Genomic DNA, 24,299 nt, shown 5'->3' with positions numbered 1-24,299 from the left:
TATAAACCTAGTCAGGCAGTAGTGATGTGCTGGGACATGGGAATGCCATGGGAATTCATGGGCGTCCCCATGCCAATGTGGCCGTGACACAGTGGGGCAGATGTATTAAGCCTGTTGAAGAGATAAACTGGAGATAAAGTGGAAGGAGATAATGCACCAGCCAATCAGCTGTGTTTGAAATATGACAGTTGGGAGTTGATTGGTTGGTGTGTTATCTCCTTCCACTTTATCTCCAGTTTATCTCTTCGCCAGGCTTAATACATCTGCACCAATGTGCTGGTGTCACATGACGCCAGCCGCCCGCCCTGTCTTCATCCCGGAGCCCACAAATATAAGGCAGTCTCCACTGCCTTATATGTGTGAGCCCAGGAGAAATCATTTGATGGTAGCCAATCATCGATTGATTTCTCCTGCGGCGGGCACATGCGAAGGGATATGTTTTCATAACACATCCCCTCGCATGGTTGGAGGTGGGGGGGGGGGGTTTCAGCAGGGCGGGCAATCTGGGATCGGTAGGCTGCGATCTTCGCAGCTTACCGAGTCAACCAGAATCAGGCTCATAGTCAAGATAGACTTGCCTGCCCAGTCTGTTTTTCTATTCGTTGCTGACTAAACAGGGGCGTGCTTCGGGATCGAATCTGCATTGAATGTGGCTGAATACTGTGCGATTCTGACTAACATTCTATTCCATGTCGACTATGTAGTCAAAATCGACAGCCAGGATCGCACTGTATGTACACAGCTTATAGGTGCCCACACAGGGTGAGGTGTGCTAGGTGCGATTTGACCTAAACAGTGGCCATTATTCTGGTTCACTCGCAAAGGCAAATTCCTTTTCAAATGGACGAAACCTTGTGCACTGCAGAGGGGGCAGATGGAACTTGTGCATAGATTTGGGTGAGGTATTTTGTTTCTGTGCAGGGTAAATACTGGCTGCTTTATTTTTATACTGCAATATAGATCTCTTTGAAGTAAAACCCACCCGAATGTAATTCTCTCTGCACAAGTTACATCTGTCGTGTCCCCCCCCCCCCCCCCACACTGCAGTGCACATGGTTTTGTCCATTTGAGAAGGAATTTGCCTTTGCGAGTGAACCTGAATAAGGGCCAATGGGGCAGATGTATGATGGTGGCCATAACGTTTTTAAAATAACGGTCCCGTTTCTCCTGCATAACGTGGAGAAGCGGGCACCCGTTATGGGCAAATGTATTAACCCCCCCTCAGCCAATAAGGTGAGCTGTTATGCCCAGCGTTAACTGCTCTCCTTATCGACGGCTTTGCATGTGCACTCGCGCTTTCCCCCTGGCCAGCTCTAATGGGCATGCGTGAGATCTTGCTTTTGTCGTGAGATTCCAGCGCAGCCTGGAGCCAGCAGTAGGGATAGTGTTTTCCCCGCAGTAGGGGATAGGCCAACGCTAGCCCTGAGCTGGCTAAGCAGCCGGGGCAATTTAACAACTGGGCAGCTGTTAATACATCACCCCGGCCGCTAATCCCTGGGGATCCCCCCCAGGGGACTGGGGGGGATTGCAGGGGATAAAATGGTTGCTGCCACCTCCTCTAGCATCCTCAAAAAGTGTCTGTTGTAAGGGGGCAAACATTTTGTTATGGTTATTTTCAAGCAGCAGCCAGGAGGAGCGCCGGGACCTGGACTGAGATTTGCGGGTCCCGGCGGTGGCATCACATTTGAGGGGTAAGGCAGGCTGCTGCTCCCGAGCAGTGCAGTCTAACAATAGCCCCGCAGACCCCCGGCGCCCACCCTGCAGGGCTATTGTTACGCCACAGAACCCAGACCCTTTTCTGATTGCAAGCAAGAGTGACAGGAAACCGGCATTTGGGGTGGTAACCAGCCATTTTCTGGGAGTGCCAGGAATAATGCAGTCGTGCCCAGGCATTTTCAAAGAATGTTGTGATGCACTGGTCTAGATCAGTCTGTTTCAATCGCACAGGAAGAGTAGATTCTGGGTTACACAGATTGGGAAAATCATTCGAAGGTGAGTGAGTTGCGTATGGATTTGCAGCTAAACGCTGATTGGCACTATTTTCCTAAGCCATTCGCAGCCTTGCACAGGGCGGGAGTTTACTCTGGCGGGGCATCTCTGCTAAATTGCCCTGCTGCCAATGGGTCTGAATAATTGCCATTATCAGGTTTTATGTGTAGAACATCAAACCTGACGACATTGCTGTTGATCACTGGAGGTCGTATCTTGGGCATATACACATCCATATGCCCGATGTGTTGTTCCAATTCAGCTGGATACAACATATCGGGCCAATATCGCTCCGGTGTGTACTCAGCTTAACATTGCAGCTACTTGTTTCCTAGCACGCTGCCCACTACGTTAATTGCGTAGAGGGCTATTCTGCGTAAAAAAAAAACGGTAATTTATTCACTGCTTTCATCTTCCCAGGCCATCGCATCGCATTGCACCCCCCGAAAAATCGCATGTGATGCAATGTGATGCGATTTTTAAGTTCATTTATTCACTGCTGTTATGTCCCCAGGGCCATTTAATCGCATGGCATCGCACCTCACGCAAAATCGCATGCCATCGCATGCAATTTTCTGGTATACAATAATATGATTGTATGTCCCAAAAAGAGGTTTAACGCACCCCCCCCCCCCCCACTATCCACACCACCCCGAAGCGTGGCGAGCGCTGGCGAGTAGCGAGTAGTCAGAATCGCAAGGTGATTGTACCCTTGTGTACACACCAAAAGATAGATAAATGATTACAAAGATAGAACTTCTGGCATCAGGGATATCACATAACTATAATATAGGGGGTTATTCTAGTCCATTCTTTCTGACAAAATCCTTCTTAGATTGGCAAAACCATGTGCACTGCGGGTGGGGCAGATGTAACTTGTGCAGAGAGAATTAGATTTGGGTGGGGTTTTTCTTCAAAGTGAGATCTATATTGAAGTGTAAAATCATGCAGTCAGTATTTTCCCTGCACAGAAACAAAAGAACTCACCCAAATCTAATTCTCTCTGCACATGTTACATCTGCCCCCCTGCAGTGCACATGGTTTTGTCCATCTAAGAAGGATTTTGTCAGAAAGAATGAACTAGAATAAACCCCGTAGTCCTGTAGATGTTGGATCTGACATAAGATAAGGTACCAGGGTAACCACTGTAATAATTTGTGTGATTCTAGGCTCACGAAATCAATCATATGATCTCCTGCCAACCCACTGCCCGTGAAGCCATTGAACTTGAAATGTTCTTGCCCCCCCAAAACCATACAGAAAACCCCCGGGACCCCTTGCTCCGGATTCAGGTGAGTCCATAATTGCAATGTATTAACCAAATGTATATATTGTTGTGCTTCAAATAGATTGTGTTCTTAGTAATGCTTCTATATACACCTTGGGTTATATCTGATTAAATTGCAAATGCTGAAATGTACTTTGCATAAAGCAGATAAAGTCTGTATATTAGGAGAAGAGGTACAGGTATATGTAAATGAGAAGTCTGGGCCTGATTCAGAGATGCATATCAATCCAGTGATTTACATACATCTCCAATGTTTGTGGGATTGTGCTCGCGATTGACCCATTCTGCACATGTGCAGAGCAACTCCTGCAAGATCGCTGTGCCCCCTAAGCTGCAACAGACATTTGAGGGAGGGGGTGGGATGGTCGATGGAGACCATTCGACAAAATGGGAGCACGTTGCTCCTGTCTAGTAGTTGTGCCAAGACCAAAGTCTGCATCAGAAAGACTAGGCCTGAGTACAGCCATCCTGCAGAACCTGAGGGTCAGTCAGATGGCTGATGTTCACACAAGTGATCCAAGTGTTGCGTCTTCAGTCATAGCAGCGGATCACACGGAGGCTTCTTTTCCTCACAAATCCTCTTGCTGCCTTGGACCATTATTGTACAGCAGCTTCATTCAGAGGAGGTGAGATGACAGTGTCTTAGAGCAAGTGATATGTGCATATGTTTTATACCTGTGTAATAGATTAGAGTAATTCCTCTGTGTTGTTTTGCAGAGAGACCGTGTAGAACATCTTTTGAAGGATGACAGGGGACTACTAACTAACCGTATTCCCTGACTGCTCTGGCCTGGAGCTGCTGCTTCCCCCTGTCATACAGAACCTGGTCAGCGTTATGCAACAGCGCAGTGAAACACATTCCTCTGTTCATAGTAAAGTTGTGATTATATGCAGCACTGCCATTCTCAGTGTCATTATAGTGTATTTGTATGTCTGTGTCATTAGATGAGACACCCCATTTATATGAAATACTGTGTTTGTACAGTTAACCGATCACCTATATACAGCTTATAGCTTTGCACTTGAGTGCCACCTACTGCTTGAGTTTCTAATGACAGGCTGTTCCTTAGCTGCCTCCTTCATTGACTATCTCTTTCCCTCAGCAAGTTATGTGTAGAGTCTCGATAAAGACATTCAGGAGCTGTTTGGGGAAGGATCGCTTCCATGTGCTTACCCTTTGGCAGAATATGAACTGAACTGTCTAATTCCACCGTACTTATTCTAATTCTACAATAATGTTTGTGCTGCAATCCATTCACATGATCAAAGTGATATTAACAATAAAACCTATTTTTATGACATCTTTAAAACAGTTGGCAACAGATGTGTGTATCGACTTGAACTTTATAACTTTAATTATATCTCTTTCATCATAGTATCATTTCCTATAGCATGACAAATACAACTTTATTAAGAACAACACTGTTCAGTCATGCACTATATTGTTTGAATTGTATTTACTACAACTACTGTGGCTTGCACATAATGGCATTATTCAGGTGTGGCATTATTCACTGTTGTGTCCCACAGTAAAGTAAGGGTGATACTAGTGGCCGACTGCAGCTTGTCCAGGAAATTCTGACACCCAAAGGGACTGCCTGGCAGTGGCAGTGACTTCCCATTGAAAGCACTCCCTGCTAATCGTAACCAAACAGCCAGTCCCCGGGGGAGGTGATTTCTACCAGTCTGTACTGGAAGCCACTCCCCTGCTAATGCGGCAGCTTTTATGGGCTGCATGTGATGCAGTTTGGAGAAGGCAGGCTGTTTCTTAGCTGTGCCAGAATAAACCACGATCCCTACTGCCGGTGGACTTAAGCCCCACCTCCCAATGATATCAGACATCAATCACCAGGAGGGCAGCAAGTCAGACAGACACCTCGACCAGACCACCGCTTGATGCTACCCTTTCTCATGGTGTATTTTGGGCTTGGGATTTTGAAGCAAAATTCCATCTAACTCTGCTCAAAATCCTCACCATACAAAGCTCTGTATTCTCTGTAATGGCCCATTAAAGTGGGTCTGTCATCTACATGCACTGGTGGTCATTGACAAAGAGCTTCTGTTGGGCACTGCACATTGCGTTACTTTTGGCCCAGTTTATGCTTTGCTCCTCAGCAATGCAGCTTCCTTCCTTAACCAGACATTCACAGCCTCGGTCCTCAAGGCACATTAACAGTCCAGGTTTTAGTGATATCCAGGCTTGAGCCATGGGTGACTTAATTAGTAACACAGTTATTTAGATTTACCCATCTATGCTGAAGCCTGGATATCACTAAAACCTGGACTGTTACTGTGCCTTGAGGACCGAGGTTGGAAATACCTATTTGATCTACAAAAATAGCAAATCACATTGTATGATAAAGTCAGGTATTTTAATGTAAGGGACTCTTTCTATGTCATAGAAAAAAATGTTGCATTTTTTAACCATTAAAAAGTGTACATATGTAATATTACCCTAATGGGGCCTACACACATGCCAATATTAAGTCATTTTCTAAGCGACTTTGCTTAGTTTGGCAAAGTCGCTTAGAAAATGCCCCTGCATTGGTTCGTGTGTGTAGGGCCTATAAGGGGTAAGAATATGGGTACTTTGTTTTATAGTTTCAGACATTTAAGCACTGCAACAAGTTATGAGTATTTTGTTGCTGTAACCCTCTAAATAGATTTGACTCTGGAGGAGATTCTATTGTTATCGCCACCCTCCACAACTATGTGTGCCTGCCAGCAGCTATTCAATTGTTTCTGCTGATGGGCCCGCCACCATCATTTCCACTCACAACTTGCTGAGGTGGCAAGCAGAAATTGGCAAAAAGTTACCCATTTGGGCACCCAAACAGCAATTTTTACATTGTGCCCAGTACCTTATTTGGGTTAGCACAGCTAAGCACTATATTTCTGGGTGCTCAAACAATTGGATACCGCCCCATCTAAAGTGATGGATGTTATGTAATTATGGGCACCCATTAAACAATTGAATCATCCCCTCTGAGTCTGTGGGGTTTTCTATGATCATTTTCCCTGGATAATTGCCATACCCCTATTCACAGCTATGACAGTTTTGTGTTTGTGTGCATTTTCAAAATCTTTTCATTTAGAAGCTGTGATAAGAGCCAGTCCCAGTAACCAATGAAAAGTAAAATGGTAGCTTTCACAAACACTGCAGGAGTTGGGCATTTGGATGCACATGCACACAGTAAAGGCTGTTGGGGAGGGATCTGATGGTCCCTCTCCGCAAAAAGGTAGCTTTTTTAAGCTTGGGAAATTGTGCTACATTTCTGTTCTCATAATGGTCTATGGGAATGGAAGTATTTTAGGGGTCCTTAATTAATATCTGTGACGTCACCTGTGTTAAAGGCAGCATTAATACATGCCCCTGATATTGTGTGCAAATGGCTGTATCCAGATGATCTTGCTACATTGACCCCTTTGTCTCTAGTAGAGACAATATATTGTAAGCTGGAGTCCTGCAGCACTGAGACTGCAGAATGTTCTCTGATCCTACAGTGCAGCATTGATGAATATTTTGTCTCAAAACAAATAAAGTATAATAAGACATCAAGCATTTAATGTTGTGAAATACAGCAGAACACTCAATTGACAATACAAAAATAATTGTTCTGGCAAATTCAAAGGCAGCCCCTAATATGGTTCGGTAACATGTGCAGAGAGAGTTAGATTTGTGTGAGTTATTTTGTTTCTGTGCAGGGTAAATACTGGCTGCTTTATTTTTATACTGCAATTTAGATTTCAGTTTCAACACACCCCACTTAAATTTAACTCTCTCTCTGTACTGCAATCAGATCTGAATAAGGGCCCAAATGTATTACAGTGCATCTATTACCCACATACAGAAGTCAGACAGGCTGTCATTTGTGGGAGGTTGAACCAATATTTATGAGGATGCAGCTTATCAATTCACCAGGAACCAGTGATGCCTCAGATAGAGTACTAGCTCCCACTGACTCGCAGTCTCTGGGGGAAATTTACTAAAATGGGAATAAGACTTCACATGTGATGTTGCTATGGGCAACCAATCAGATCCTATCTACTACCTTGTAGAGGGTGCTAAATTAATAATACGTAGATTCTGATTGGTTGCCCATAGCAACATCACATGTGAAGTCTTATTCCCATCTTAGTAAATTTTCCCCTCTGTCTCTAAAATTGCTAACTGCATGATGCAGTACAAAACTTAATCACAACAGTAGAAATAGTGATCACAACTTCTGTATTTTAAGCATAAACTGTAGAGGGAGAAATACAAGGAAACAAGTTTAGCAGCGCACAGCCTTGAAAGTAAAATGAAAAATGATTTCAGATTGGATGATCTTAAATAAGATAGATTTATTAACAATTAATTATGAGTTAAAAATTACATATATCATAAAAGGATTTGATAAAACATACATGAACACCCCAAAATTGTGTATTGGGCACCGGAGAGTCCGTTCCTAGTATATCTCTGGGATAAAATATTGGAAAGGATAATTACCACCCTTTTAGAGGGTACAGAAGTCCTCCAACAGTCCTGGCACAAATCACCGATGGCTGTGAGGGGGTAATTGAGTCCAGTCCACGGGTCCGTGGACGCAGAGATGGTTTAGCAGATGACAACTGCAATGGATGTAATGCAATGCAAAAGTTCCTTCAAATTTGTTGGAAGGGTCCCAGAGGTTGGTTCAGACTTCTATCCGGTATGGGTCAGTAAATGGGGTTATCCAAACAGCTGTTTGGACTGGACTCAATTACCCCCTCACAGCCATCGGTGATTTGTGCCATCTTGGACCGAGCAAGGACTGTTGGAGGACTTCTGTGGTAATTATCCTTTCCAATATTTCCAATATTTTATCCCAGAGATATACTAGAAACGGACTCTCCGGTGCCCAATACACAATTTTGGGGTGTTCATGTATGTTTTATCAAATCCTTTTATGATATATGAAATTATTAACTCATAATTAATTGTTAATAAATCTATCTTATTTAAGATCATCCAATCTGAAATCATTTTTCATTTTACTTTCAAGGCTGTGCGCTGCTACACTTGTTTACTTGTATTTCTATTTCTACGGGACTAACTATCCCTACCAACAAGCAGCTGCAGGAAATTGCACTCTAGGTGAGCGCCCCCCAGCTCTGTCCCCCAGGGCCAGTTCTAAATAATTTTAAACTGTAGAGGGATGTACTATTGCATCACCATTGCTCTATTGATACAAGTAAACTCCATCCATGGCTAGATGATGCTTCACCACACAAAAATTAAAAAATAAATACGGTACTTATGTATTATCTGGACTCCCATGTTAAATGCACCCCATTTTTTCATACCCCTACTATCCAACTACGCATGGAGTTGATTTTATATAGTGTGGCGAGCGCAGCGAGCCACCGTGCCCGAAGCGTGGCGAGCGCAGCGAGCCCCGCGAGGGGACACGGTCTCATAAGAAAACCGGGAGCCCAGATATTACATAAGTACCATAAATACAAATCTAGAGATGGCCATTGAACCTCATGGTTAGCGACCACCTATAAGATGCACCTAGAGATGCACCAAAGTTTTTTTCCTTCTCCTAGCGCAAGTGAGCTTGGTGCTTAGCTAAACCCTCATTGTGATAATCGGTCCTATCCCTTTCTTGATTGGCTCCCACTTAGTCCCACCTCTATTGCACAGCTTAGCCTATGCCCATTCCCTGATTGGCCCACCATGCCCTCAAGCAGGGTTAACATCAATAGTTTCCTCTCTTCAATGGATTCATGCCATTGATGTTAAGCACTGATGGCGTTTCTGGACTCATATGCGCACGTGTAGCACACAGTTAACATAGGTCTTAGACGACTGGACAAGAATGTCTGCAAATCTGATCATCAGATCAAAGCCAAAACCACAGTCTTGTCGCATTTCTCCTTTTTTTTTTTGATGGTTAGATCCCTTCTTGCAAAATAGCAGAACCTATAGAAGCCTCTATTTTCATTTTACATAAAATCACTGTCCTTGACTCAAATGCTTTCTCCTGATCTTACAGCTCAGAACTGACACATTTCCACCGACTGATAAACAGACTCCCACACACTTTGCTCCACAATGAGATACACAAATAGGAAATCAGCTGGACTTTTCACCAGCAGCATATTGAATAGTACCATGGTCACTGCAGTGGGAGATGTGAGACATTACTTATTTTGGAATGCTTGACACCTTTTCTTTGTGGTGTGTGCCGATCTTGGGGATTCTGCACAGGGTGCATTTAAACAGCGGTGGCTACAGAACGCTTAAGGCCGCGATTGTGTGCACCTGTCTATAATGTCATTGCAGTTGTGACTAAGAGCATTCTCCCCCTCTCCTAATCTCCGCCACTGCCTGTCACTTCAGTGCTAGCTGTGGGAATGCTGCCAACAAAGAAATACAATAACAGTGGTCAGAGGCTTAGATTAGGAGAGGGCAGGTCGCTCTGCATTCTCAGAACTGAATTGAATGGGAGCTGAGAAAAATGGTCTTAGATCTCATAGCAAAAATCTCATGCATTTTCTTATACTATATTTTTCAACAGCTTGTACTGTAGTTGTAAACATTTATTATAGCATTTCAAATGACCAAAAGAGGGAGGCATCGGAGAGCTACTTTTCAGAGAAAATAGCTGGGTAAAGATGCTCTCATTATTTCACAGCGTTTTTCCAGCTGACAAGGAAAAGTGCTGCTTTAAAAGTTCTACATCGAGGTGGGAGGATGATACATTGAGTGCCAGATGTGTGTGTAGAGTTGGGGGAGCAGCATTGGTGCCAGTTGGGTGCAAGTACAGACAGTTTGCTCTGATTGCATGCGACTAACATGACTCTTCTGATCTCAGAGCAATCATAGGAGATGCTTAGAGACAAAGTACTGGTATAATACTGCCTGCTTCACTAGGAAGCAGGTGGAATGTGGGAGGTCTGGTCACTCTGGTAGGTAGGCTCCGGAGGACTGCCCAACATTGTTAGACAAGTATGTGCAGCAGAAGCCACAGTAAAAAAAGCTGAGAGGATAATGAGAGAGATTTGTTGGGAGTAGGCAATTGGAGGGGGCAATGAGAGAGATATTAAGGGGTGATGAGGAAGCTATGTGTGGTAGTGAGAGAGATATGGAGGGGTGATGAAGCTTTGAGGAGCAATGAGAGAGAGATATGGAGGGGTGATGAGAGAGCCATTGGAGAGGGCAATGAGAGTGATATGGAGGGGTGATGAGAGAGCCATTAGAGAGGGCAATGAGAATGATATGGAGGGGTGATGAGAGAGCCATTGGAGTGGGCAATGAGAGAAATATGGAGGGGTGATGAGAGAACCATTGGAGGGGTGATGAGAGAGTAATTGGAGAGGGCAATGAGAGTGATATGGAGGGGTGATGAGAGAGCCATTGGAGGGTGCAATGAGAGAATATGGAGGGGTGATGAGAGAGCCATTGGAGGGTGCAATGAGAGAAATATGGAGGGGTGAGAGGGAGCCATTGTAGGAGGCAATGAGAGAGATATGGAGGGGTGATGAGAGAACCATTGGAGAGGGCAATGAGAGAGATATGGAGGGGTGATGAGAGATCCATTGGAGGGGGCAATGAGAGATATGGAGGGGTGAGGAGGGAGCCATTGGAGGGGGCAATGAGAAATATGGAGGGGTGAGAGGGAGCCATTGGAGAGGGCAATGAGAGAGAAATGGAGGGGTGATGAGAGAACCATTGGAGGGGGCAATGAGAGATATGGAGGGGTGAGGAGGGAGCCATTGGAGGGGGAAATGAGAAATATGGAGGGGTGAGAGGGAGCCATTGGAGGAGGCAATGAGAGAGATATGGAGGGGTGATGAGAGATCCATTGGAGGGGGCAATGAGAGATATGGAGGGGTGATGAGAAAGCTATGAGGGGCAGTGAGAAAATTATGATTTGGACAGTAAGTGATATCGAGGGGGCAAGGAAACAGATATGGAGATAGCAATGAGGCAGATATGGAGGGGCAATGAGAAAGACATTGGGGTAATAAGAATTGCTATAAAGGTAATTAGTAAGATAAATTTGAATACAGATCAGCATCAGTGAGTAAGAGTTTATCATACTTTATCATATGGAGGTGTGTTGCTGCTATCATGGGGGATGAGATCAGGATCTCTGACACAGGATTCCGGACCTTTTGTCGTATCTGCAGCAACAAGCTTGTGTGACCCCATAGGTCACACAGTCGGCCAGTGGTGTCACAGACAGGGCCGGCGCCACCACTAGGCAAATCTAGGCATTTGCCTAGGGCGCCGGCCACTGGAGGGAGGCATTTTGCCCCCCCCGTGCCGCCCGGGTACCTGTCCTGCGGCACTGTGTATTTAAAGCTGACGGCGGAGGCAGCGGGGGTCCCTGCAGTCCATTAGAAATAACGAGCGATATCCGCCGGGCTATGCGGAAGCGCTTCTGTTGTGAAAACACTGGCAGCACGGTGCACGCTGATCTCAGCCAATCAGCGTGCTGCCAGTGTTTTAACAACAGAAGCGCTTCCGCATAGCCCGGCGGATAGCGCTCGTTATTTCTAATGGACTACAGGGACCCCCGCTGCCTCCGCCGCCAGCTTTAAATACACAGCACCGCAGGACAGGTACCCCCCTCCCCCGGCACCGGACAGCGCCGCAGGACAGGTACCCCCCCTCCCCCGGCACCAGACAGCGCCGCAGGACAGGTACCCCCCTCCCCCGGCACCGGACAGCGCCGCAGGACAGGTACCCCCCCCGGCACCGGGGCGCCCCCACCCCGACTCGCCTGGGGCGCTCCGGTGCCTTGCACCGGCCCTGGTCACAGATAATCTGATAGACAGCTGCATTATTGTATAAGTGCTGTCACTGCTGCCTCCATGTAGGTAGCAGAATTATCAGCTCCAACCACATCTGAATCAGCACCAAAAAGACCATACATGAATGTAGTCATATTTACCAGTACTTACCTGGGGTCTGAGGAGGAGAGAATCGATATAGTAGAATTTTATTAAATGCAGGAGATTTAAAACACACTGCAGCGCTGAGAGCATCTTTTTTCACGTAGTCCTAGAGTAGGGTGGCTCATCCCAAGATCGGCGGGATTTGGCCCTAAAATTGCATGCCCACCCCCTTCAAGAGAGGCAGAGCTGAAATACACCTATGTAGAAGTGGGTGAAGATGCTGCTGCATCTTTTGACGGTCCCCATTCTGTGACTTTACTTTGTGCACTTGTCACGACCATTGAAGGGTATGGAACTTTTCTCAGCACTGACACCATTTATTAATATTGATGTACCTTAGCTTTCTGATGGGTATGTATTACAGTGTAAGAATTTGCCAACTTAAAATGATAATAGATAGCGCGGAATACACTCTAGTACATTGTATCATAGAGTATTTTATATTATAATGGCCCAGCATACAGTATATTGTCACAAGGAAAGTACTGGATGAAGTAGTATGTGCACCCCGTTGCAAAATAACATTTGCTCCACTGGAACCTGTTGCATCATCGAGAGGTCAGATATTATTTTAAATATTCTGTGTAAATGTATTGTAATTATACTTAAAATATGTTTCATTATAATGATTTTTTTTAAATGGAGTGTTTATTGCAAATTATGATGCAAAGTGTCTTCTTTGTGTTGTCTATATTAACCTGCAGGGGTCACTGTTTCTTTTGCCGAATATATAGATTTTGTAGTGGAACAGAACATTCCATGCAGAAAGACAAGTTTGAAACTGTTGAGCATTCTGCTTAAAGCAGAAGTAGACAATCTACAGTCATGTAGCCTTTCCATTGGCTGGGACTATAGCCAGAGGCTGACTGAACCTTTGTTTTTAATCTCTAGATGTCCAGACCTACTTTGCTTAAGTAAATAGAATATGGAAATGATCGTATGATCTTAGATAAAATTCTGGGTTATATGACTTTTCTACCACTCAGCTGATACATGATTTGCATTTCCTTTGGAAAATTTTTGCATTCTTGTTTTGTAGATAAATAATATTTTCATGTCATTAATATAACAGTCGCTGGTGATCAGTTTTAGGTTGTCTACGAACTTACTGTATACAGTTTCATCTTTCCCATGATACACAGCGTAGCACGTGTAATTATTAGTTCCTTTATATTTATAAATTACATAAACTGACTAGCAATCAACACTAGTCAGTAACGCTAGTGACCCGGGGGGAGGTGGTGCGAGTAAAGGTGCTAGGGAAGGTGGTGCTAGTAACCCTACTGACTGGGGGGGGGTCAACCAAGAATGACCAGCGGGTAGCGGCGGCCATCTTCAAACTGGTAAAAGTCGCGGCTGACCACGGCCATATTTCATGCAGGCAGCACAGCCAGGCCAAGGGGGAAAGCGGTGGCCCGGCCAGGGGGAAAAGTGGCCAAGTCTGGACCGGCCCACCGGGAAATGGCCCAGTTTCCCAGTGGGCCAATTCGCTCCTGGCATGGACAGAGCTAAAGTGAACAAAGACAAGGTATCAGCTTCTAACAAACAGACTATAGCATAATAACTGATTGGCTGGTACTTTATCTCTCTACAAGGCTAAATACACCCCTAATGCAGTATACACATGGTTAAATGTCCACTATTTTTCAATTTGACTTTGCTTAGCAAAATCTAATTGAAATCGAATGGGCAGTGAATGGTTTTTCCACATTCGATGCAAATTTTATACCGATGCGCATTTACATTTAGTGGAAATTAAAATAAATTAAAAAAACAGTCTTGCCAGGCAAGAATATATAGTAGAAATGCCAGATTGAATTGAATGGCAAATCGAATCGAATCCCACATTGAACCGTGTGCACCCACTATAACTTTGCTTGGGATTGCAACCCAAACTGCAGATTCTGCAATGCCACCCATTGGGCTTAGGTTGCATAACAGTCTTGCAAACACAACAGGTAGTGAAGGGTAAGCATGGGAATGAAAGTATGTTTATTAAGAATTTGTATGGATCTAATGTTTGATGGTTTATCCAATAATAGCTACTTAGTTGTGGCTCTGTTCAGGCGCATGTGCAGCACAGGGGACACATTTCTTAGGTGACAAGAAGACAAGTGCAAAAAGTCTATGGTTTGGGCACTATAACGACCAGTTGGGTGCCCAAACCAGGATTTTAGATAAGTTTAGCCATTAGACATAGATAAACTCCATGGGGGGTATTTAATGGGATGAGAGATTCAGAAAGTGAGAGATTTGGTAAGAAATCTCCAGTTTTTTAAAGCGGCAATAATTTACACCGATTTTGAAGTGTAAAGTATTGCCGCTTTAAAACCCCTGGAGATTTCTTACCAAATCTCTCACTTTCTGAATCTCTCATACTATTACATTTCACCCCATATGTTAAAGGGCGGGATGTATTAAAATACATCGCCGCCCTTCGCCCCCCCCCCCCCCCGCCGCGATGCCGCCGCATATGTACTAACATATGCGGCTGGCATCCCGATGCGGTGACAGAGGCCCCCCGCGATACCTGGAATGTGGTGTGCGGGGGGTCTCCGTCACCTCCCAGCCGGCTCCTGCATCCCTGACGCCGGGGACAGCTATGCATGCTGTCCCCGGCGCCTCCTCCCCCCTGCAGCCAGAAGGACGTCCTGCTGCGTCACTAGGGGGAGGAGGGGTTTACCTTTCAGGGTCCAGGAGGACCCTTCAGGAAGGTAAGCGAGAGGGGGGGTCGACGAGGCGGCGGGTTTGCGTCGGCGGCAGCGGGCGGCGAAAAGAAGCCCATAGGCTTCTATAGGGTATCGCCACCCAAAGGTGGCGATACCCTTCGCTGCGGTATCATTTTTGATACATTGGAAAATGCGGTAAAACCGGGGTTTTACCGCATTTTCCATTTGATACATCTCGCCCTAAGTGAGACAAGCATGATAATAAATTGGCACATAGAACATTGCAGAAAGACGCTGCTTTGTTATGACTAAGGGCCTCCGGGGACCGATAGTGAAGTACTGCACATGTGCAGATTCTTATATGCGCATGTACAGGGCTTCTGTGCGGGCGCATTCCCATGCATATGCAGCCATGACGCAGTGTGCTGGGGGTGGCGGGGCAAGCACTCTGGGACTCAGTAAGCTGCGTTCTTCTCAGCTAACTGAGTCAACCTGAATCAGGCCCTAAGTGCACTGCTGTGTGGGTAAGCTCAGAGTCCATCAGGGCAGTCACTTGGGTGTCATGGGTTTCAGGTGCAAGAAGCAGAACAGTGCGTGTGTGTGCTAACTAATCACTGTAAGTAGTATTGTTTTTTTCAGAGTTGCTTTCCTAATGAGGGGAACTCAGCCAGCTATAACATTCAATGGTCATCTGGACAGACTGCAATGATAGCATAGTGCTAAGGGCTCAGTATGTGACATCACTAGTTAGCAAATTAGTATCATGCTATCAGTTGAAGAGTAAACAGGAAAAGACAATGGAGGTTATTCGGACCTGATCGCAGGGCTGCTTTTTTAGTAAATGGCCCAAACCATGTTGCACTGCAGGTAAGGCAAATGTGATTTAGATTTGGTTGTGGTGTGTACAAACTAAAATCTCAATTGAAGGGTAAAGATCCCCATACCCAATGCAAATTGGGCCCGATTTCACCAGATTCCGGCGGATCGGGCTGTAAAATCAGCCCAAATTGCATGTGTATGAAATCCAATCTGATGCACAACAGGTCGCGTGCAGCCGTCGACTTTTTAGCACCTGCGATGTATCGTAGCCTTAGTTGGACTGCTCTGCAGAACAGTGCAGCGCCGGGCAGGAAGGTGGTCTCTTACCCCCCCCCCCCCCCCTGCCTGCAGCTCAGCGGGAGATAAATCTGCACAGAAATGTTACCATAGCACTGGGGCGATATGCCGTGCTATGCGAGTCCCGATGCTATCAGATCACATCGGGACTCGCATAGCACGGCATGCTAGAGGGGCACAATTTAGACTATATAGTGCAGAGCTGCACTATATAGTCTTGCCTGACCTCTCTATTTCACTGCTGATTTGCGCTCACATGGGGGCGCGCATCGGCAGCGCATCGGGCTCGCAAGCCTTTAAAAAGCATGCGATCAGCATTCGAAATGGCTTCCGATGTTCACTATATCAGCAACATCGGAAGCCATATCTTACCATCTTAACTCTGTCTTCCCATTACATTTTCCCCACTCAGAGGTGGATATTCCACAAGACAACCAGCAATGCTCACACTCCCAAAGTCCCTTTGATGTTCATTGATGGGATAAAAAATATTTGTAAAGTAAAGCGGGCATCAGATTTCCTGACACAGGTATTCAGCCTACTTCCAAAACACCTTAGAGACTGATGCTGATGTTGACACAGCAGAGAATTTATTGGTAGACTGTACACGTGCCAAGGTACTCATCAATGCCGCCTGCAATCAGCAGCAAATATATACTGTAGTGCTATGGCTTGTTAGAGGGAGAAAGCCCAAACCAGTGCCGTGCCTAGGGCCCTTTTAGGTCAAAATCTGCCTCTGGCCCCACCTGCAGTGCAACATGGTTTTGTCCATTTGCTAAAAAATCAGCTTTGCGATCAGGTCTGAGTAACCCCTAATGTTATGTTTTTCAGGGAATAGGTAAAAACCGGAACAGAGCCCGGAAAGTCAGACCGGACAGACGTCATTCATTAAACTCAGTTATTCCTGAGCTTGTAGTGTGAATTCCCATATGCGGGGGGTCCCGTCCGGAGGGGGGGGGGGGTGGCGCTCGGGGTGACTCTGACAGCTGACATTGGGGAGATGGGTAGGGAGAGATTACAGCCTTCCTGTATGTCAGGAGTGTTACAGTTTTTACTACATCCCTAGACCATACAGTAAGACTGTAATCTCTTCCGCCCCATCTCCCTGGTGACAGGTGTCATAGAGACCCCCACTTGATCGGACAGCCCACGGATGGGCAGAGATTATTACATGGAACCAGTCTGATCTGGTGTTCCTGGGTCTGTATCAATCCAGTTTTTACCCAATCCCGGGTTTATCAGGGCTTCTCAGGTTTATGTTTATCTGACTTCTAGATTGCTACTTAGGACCATCCTAGCCTATGAAAAATCCCCCAGCATCTACATGTCACCAAGGTCCACAGCCCCTAAATTGGTTACAAAGAAAATTTGTGTCGTCTTCTCCCACTGGATAACTAGTTAATCAGTTCCAGCAAAACTATTTGTATTATGATACTTCAACTGAAAATGAACCTATCTACAATCCAAATGTTTATTTAAAAATAAGAGACACATTAAAGAGAGTTAAAGCTTTTCAAGAAAACCTTAGGTAATAAATTATGTTTTCCTGGCACTAACATGAATAACTTGGCAGATGGGAAGTAGTCCATAATAGGGTGCCTTATCAAGACACTTCAAGCTCTCATTGTTAAAATAGCACATGATTTGGAGGGGGAAATTTACTAATGCTGGCCACACATCAGACCAACTTTCCTCCAACCATCCAACCAGTTGCTTGGATGGAATAAAAATATGGTACTGGATGGGAGCAAATGTAATATTTACTTCAGCAATTTGCTCCCAAAATCTGGAAAAGGACAAAAGCTGTCGCTCAGACACAGTACTTTAGTTGAACCTGTTTGATTTAAACAATTTGACTGAATGTTTTTGTCCATTTCCCTGGGTTTGTGAGCACATTTCTTATTGTCCTTTGCTCCCATCCAGTACCATATTTATATTCCATCCAAGCAACTAGTTGGATGGTTGGAGGAAAGTTGTTCTGATGTGTGGCCAGCATAAGATGTGAAATACACTTCACAGGTCATGTTTCTATGGGCAACCAATCAGTGATTGGCAATCACATCCTGTCTACTACAGTATCTTCTAGAGCAGAGGTGGGCAACAGACGGCCCGCGAGACGGCCCGACTATAGCCACTTGTCAGCGCCAGGACAGACATAACATAAGCTTTGCATTATGATTACTTTTTTACTGCTGCCGTTAATGGCCGTCTGTGCCTGCCACGTACAGTATTACTGGGAGCGTAGGAGGGGACACGAAGGACGTGGCAGCCACCTCCCTGCCATTGGTTGGCGTGGCCGCATCACGAGTCCCCTCCCACACTCCCAGAAATGCTGTGCGCGGCAGGCACAGAAGGGCATTAACGGCGGCGGCGGCAACAATAAAAAAGTAATCATAATGCAAAGCTTATGTTATGTCTGTCCTAGCATCCTCCGTTCATAAAGTGTGCCTCTTAAGGCCCTTATACACTATGCGATTTGGGCCCAACTTCACCCGTTTTGGATGGATCAGGCCGTGAAAGCAGCCCAAATTGCATGTGCAGACATCCAGTGCGACCTGATGCACAGTCCCGTGTGCATCTGGTTGGAGTTGGGAGGTCGAACTAGGATTTGGTAAATCCTATGTGCAACCTGGAGGCGGGCAGGGGACGAAGAAAGGCAGTGGGCGGTGAATGCGGCAAGAGCTGAGTGAGCAGAGCACCGGGTAGGGGAAGCCGAGCGGTGATCGCACATAGAAAAAAAAGACACAAATGAATGGGCAGCCATTGATTGGCTGAGAGACAACTCATCCAATCACTGAATGTATGAGGTTTATTTTCTATGTGCGCTCGCAGCCCGGCTTTCCCTACCCGGCGCTCTTTCATACCCTTGCCGCATACACCACCCACTACCTGCTGCGTGTCCTGCCCTCCAGGAAGAGCCCCCGCTAGGCTCATGGCTCCCTCTGCCTGCAGCTCCCCGGGAACTTCATGTGATAAATCTCATGCGATTTATCACATGCAAATTTGGCACATCAACCGCCATTTTAAAAATAATGTATAGGTCAGAATTTAGGAATCAGTGAAAGCAGTTTTGTGTTTTGAGCCTATATTCATTCAAATCCTGCCAAGCTGTATGCTACAAACAGTGGCGTATTTATAATGGGGGCAATGTACGCAATGCACACAGACCCTTAAGTCCCAGACCAAGTCACACGCACTACACACACACACACACACACACACACACACACACTGCAACCATATTTAATACTCATCCATCCGAAGTCCCGCTATTAAGGCAGCAACGTTGCCAGAAAAATGTCCGCAGCGCTCAGACTCTACTGTGCTGAGCACTAGAGCAGCGCTGGCAGGTAGAGAGTAGGGGCCTGAACTGAGGGAGCTACACATGGGCCTCCACCTCTCTTAAAGCGCCTCTGGCTAGGAACCAATGCCATCATTCAGGCAATTCATGGTTCATTTCCCAAAATGAAGTTCAGATGCTGGTTGAACTACTACTAAGAAATACTTATTTACTCAACAGGTTCTATGGAGAAGAATTTAGGATGGTCACAGAGAACAAAGGATGTGCCGCAGTGCTGCAGTTTAAGGAGTAAAAAGGAAACATTCAAAAATGTTGAAATGAACACTGGAACCAAAATAGCTGATGGGGCTCAAAGGTAGATCACCTTCTGTCTGGCAGAGACAATTTATCTATGAAACTGAACAGAAAACATAAAGCAAAAAGGAGGAAGTAGAAGAGATATTGCTACCCTGCCCCCTGCTCTGCAGTTGCTTAACCCTTGCAACCCATTATACAAACTCTGGGTTCCAGGACAGTTCCTGTCTAAACCTTTCACTGCTTGCTCTGAACTCAACATTCTTTGTGCACCACAGATTGTTCAGGCAAGTGTGTATTTATTTTAAAATAAACTCATAAGGATTTCATTGGTTTATTGTTATTTAACCATATTAACAGTCCTTAAAATTGAATGAACTAAATGAAATGATGACCCAGATACCACAGCTTGGCTATGTCACAGCTTTTACTAATTAAATCGTTTGACTGAAAAAAAGGTAGCCAGATAGGCACTGCAATCTCAGTTCTAGGCTAGCCCTGACCATAATCCACATCTCTTTCAAGCACACAATCAATTTCAGCCCTTTATGTGCCCAATGTCATTTCTCCCAACATACATAAGACGCTCACTATCAAATTATTATTCCACTGTGTCCAGTCTGTGTGGTCAGTCTGTGTGTCCAATGCTTACTGTTTGGTTGCAATAGAAAGACAGACTGTTCAGGGCCGGAGCTGACGTCGCACAACTTCACTTCAAACACGTGGGCACACCTGCTTTTTCCCTAAAGCCCCATAAGTGCCTTCAAGAGAATATTAGATACAGTAGAATAAGATGTGACAAACCACGTTCACTATAAAAGAAGGAAATCCCACCCAGCACTGCAGACATGAAAGCCTTAAGGTCCATACACATGCCCAGCATGTATGGCCAGTGATGATGTGAAATCGCTGGCCGGAAAATCACTCAGTGCTTACACACTGAGCGATTTTCACCCCGGGCCAGCGATTTTCAAAGGGGCGAATAGCTTTCCATAGTAGGACGCCATGGAAAGCAGTCCACTCGGCTACTAAAACCAGCCAATGGACGGGGGCTGCGATGATGTGGGGTATATACACTGGGGAGTTTTGAGCTGAAAGCAGTTCAAAACACCAAACGTGAGCTGCTTTCAGCTCATAATTGTCCAGGGTGTATGGGCCATAAGTGTGACCCCACTGATAATGCCCCAAAACAAGTTATAAAACAAGTTCCTGAATATTACTTTCCAATTACACCTAGCGTGCAAAGCCTCCCAATCATGCCATGAAGTGCATACACACAGTGAGATTTTGGTAATGTACGATTTTGTCTATGAGATTTCACTTGAACTTCCCGGAGCCCAGAATCATACAATATTGACCATATTTACTTAAGATTTTCACTTTGACTATACTAGAAGATTGTATACAATATAGTTAAAATTGGCTTGTTTTCTTGAGGCACGCATCGCAAGCTGTAAACACGCTGTGCAATTTGTTCTAACATTTCTTCCGATTTTTGACTATATGGTCAAAATCGGAAGCTTTGAATGCTTAAGGTGTCTGGTGCCAGGGACTGATAGTCAGCCAGACAGACCAAGGACAAGGTAAGCCAACCACAGAGGCCGCAGGAGCCATCACATGTAATTTAGAGGCACATTATAGGTCCGTAAACAAACATTTACTTTCAGACAACACAAAACTAAATGTTTCAAAAACCGCAAAGCCTCAGTAGAAGAGGCCCGCTAATTATTAACTTGATAAAAAATATATTGTTCGTTAGATCATTTAGAAAACTACGGATTCCAATAATAATAAATTTGAATTAAAACCTTCGGCATACCTGGAGGTAGGCCGGTGGGCCGCACACCATTACTTGACACCAAAGCCATATTCCCCTGCCACATTTGTAAAAAGTTACGAGGTAGCATTAGCCACCGAAGGTGAAGGTCAAATTCTCTTACCATTGAGACAGACAAGAAACCAACTCCAAACCTGAAGGTCATTCTTAATCTTCATAGACAAGCAACAGGCAGTGGTCATTCATTAACCCTTAACATGAGAATAATGCACCATTCCAAACTAAGGAAATCAATAAAGAATGTACACCGCACCACTTTACTGCTGCAACAGCACACCATTTCACATGCTGCAACAGTATAGAACAGTATAGACTTCTATTCAAAATAAGATAAAAACCATCTTGTCATGCACAACCCAGCAGCTAAAACAAAGCTTGTGTGGAAAATAGAACATCTGCACAGACATCACTCCCACCCATGCCTATGACAAGAAAATCATCCATATAGTGTGTAATGCCATACCTGCCAACATTGGACTGTTTTGGAGAGCTTCACGCGCCAAAGGTGCCCGGCCGTTTTTGTGTGGGTGTGGCCTAGTGGCAAGGGGGCATGGCCTGTTCCTGTGAGTCCATGCCCCCGTTTTTGCCACTGTGGGGGCATGGCTAGTGGCTCTGTGAGCTGCTGGCTGTGTCCCCAGTCCCTCAGGCTGCAGGAATAAACGCTGTGCGCATGCGCACAGCATCTATTCATGGGTGACAGGGGGGACTCCCAGCTGTGCAATCAGCCTAGCAAGCACTGGGGAACTCAAGGAAAGTGAACTGGAGCTAGAACTAGACATGGACAGGTCATCAACAACATTAAGCAGGCCATTATCACTGCCTCCAGATGGACCATGGAGCATCATGACATCCAGCTTACATAGAGGAGCCACCTCAATGTACTCAGGAGCACCATTCCAGCCAACCCCAGTAGCACTATAGTATGGGGAAGAATCATTTGAAATTACATGATCAGCATTAACCACAAGCACACGAGGAAAGATGGAAGAAAGGGAAAAGTAGGAGAGTTCAGTAGAAAGGGAGAACATGGAGTGTGGATGCCACTAGGAATAACTGAAAAGCCAGAGGGAGGAGCGTTCAGGACTTGCTCTTCCCTTTCTTTCCATCTGCATTTAAAAAACCATTGGTCATGAGAGAGTTATTGACTAACGTGAATCAAGGGTGCAAATCTGCCATAAAACCAAGTGACCAATCAGAAATGTACTAATTGCAGTAAGCAGATAAAAGCTAATGTCTGTTTGCCACATGGTTTCCTGTTTGAATGATGTTAGTAATGTATCCCATTGATGAAATAAGACTTTGAACAACTGAAAAACTGAAAAGAAAATGCAGACATGCAGTACGACCCCTGGTTAGTGTAGAGATTAAGATCTGGTCATGTTTTGATAATAACTTGTTGCATTAAAGCAGCAGTTTGTAGACCAAGAAACTGTCTGGGAACTACAAAGATTACAATCATTATCTCACTGCTGTGGCGTTAGATGACATCTTTGAAAACACTTCCAAATGTTGACCAAATGTTTGAAGTGGGATCTGTTCTGTGTTGTATGTTTCTGCAGTTATGATGTCACATTCTGCTGAACTGGAAGTTTCAAGTAGGTGACTAGTATACTGGAGGAGGCTACAGAAACTGGTTCTTGTTTTGTGTCTCCCACTTTCCTTGTTTCAGCCATGATGCAGCACAAATGCCAGTCACCAAGTAGCAGATGATAATACCACTGCCTCATTATGACAAAACCATATTTTCCAATCTAGTTGTACAGTACCAACCACTTTTAGCGTATGTAAAAGAGGGGTCAACGTCACCTTCTGTGTCATGTCATTATAAGTCATTTATTTTTTACTATAATCTTTTCAGCAATATGTCTGGGATTTATGTTTTCTTCTGGGAAATATTGTTCAACACAGTTAACTTAAGGTACACAAACCTGGGATGCTGTGGTTCACTGTAAACTTTGGAAGTAGTTGATTCCCAAAGGAGAGCATGGCATCAATACCGTTTAAGCCTGTAAAGAAAGGAGGGGACAAACTAAGAAATAAAAATGAAACCTTGGTAACATGTACGCAATATCATTGCTAACATCACAATTTTGCTGTGGTCTCAAAAAATCACTCTTCCAGGTAGGAAGGTGGAGAGTCATTGGAAATACTCTATCACATAGCACCGGAATGACAAAAAAATGTAACCTTAAGTTATACATTGTAAGGATACTTTCTTTAACAACATTTCTAAAACTACTGTCCTGTGCTCATAAACTTATTAAAAATCCAATCACTCTCACTACAAGGCCCACTTCAAACTCTCCAACAGAAAATAAATGTATCTTATTTTCCTAGTTCACCTTTGTATCCCAGATGTTGCTCCTCTCAGTGATCTCCCTTTACCTCTTATGACGCCATTTGCCTGAATGGTTTCCACTGTAGTATCTATAGTTATAGTATTGATAAAGCTTTCCCAAATTGAAAAAAAAGTTCTTTTTTTTTTTTTTTTCTAGGTGGACATTCAATTCTATCTAATACATTTTAAAGACATAAAATTATTTCTCTTCAAACATAGCTAAAGAAGGGGGAGTGGATTGAATCGATTGTTGAAGAATACATTTTTTGGCTACAGCTGAAAGGATCAATAATAATTTCTAACAACCCTTGGAAACCTGAGAAGTTCAGAGGATCTATCCCAACACTACCCACTCTGGTGTCAGTGTGAGATAATTAACTAGGTCCTCTAATGCAAACCATTTCACCTTCATCCAGAATTTCTTAATTGCATTATAGTCCCATAAACAATTGTATAAGGGTGCATCTAACTTAGCCCATTTTGGACATGCAGATGAGTTGGCAACCCCAACCAAACAACAAAGATTAGTATAA

General features: G+C 44.7%; 1 protein-coding gene across 3 annotated transcripts in view; it reads left to right on the top strand.

Annotated features, from left to right (window-relative positions):
* The window catches only part of LKAAEAR1 (LKAAEAR motif containing 1), a 33,438-nt gene extending 13,518 nt beyond the window's left edge, over positions 1 to 19,920 (top strand). For 2 of the 3 annotated variants that reach the window (XM_083146724.1, XM_083146723.1), the window contains 2 exons: positions 3,159 to 3,281; positions 3,995 to 4,179. In XM_083146724.1, the coding sequence (XP_083002850.1) occupies positions 3,159 to 3,281; positions 3,995 to 4,057 (186 nt within the window). In that variant the 3' untranslated portion in view covers positions 4,058 to 4,179. Of the gene's footprint in view, positions 1 to 3,158; positions 3,282 to 3,994; positions 4,180 to 19,516 lie in introns of those variants that run through there. The other variant, XM_083146725.1, reaches the window with a different exon arrangement.
* Positions 19,921 to 24,299: the final 4,379 nt, after the last annotated feature.

Source organism: Crinia signifera, chromosome 6 (assembly GCF_055691185.1).
Source record: "Crinia signifera chromosome 6, ASM5569118v1, whole genome shotgun sequence".
NCBI classification, from domain to species: Eukaryota; Metazoa; Chordata; class Amphibia; order Anura; family Myobatrachidae; genus Crinia; species Crinia signifera.
This window is presented reverse-complemented; position numbering and strand designations above follow the sequence as displayed.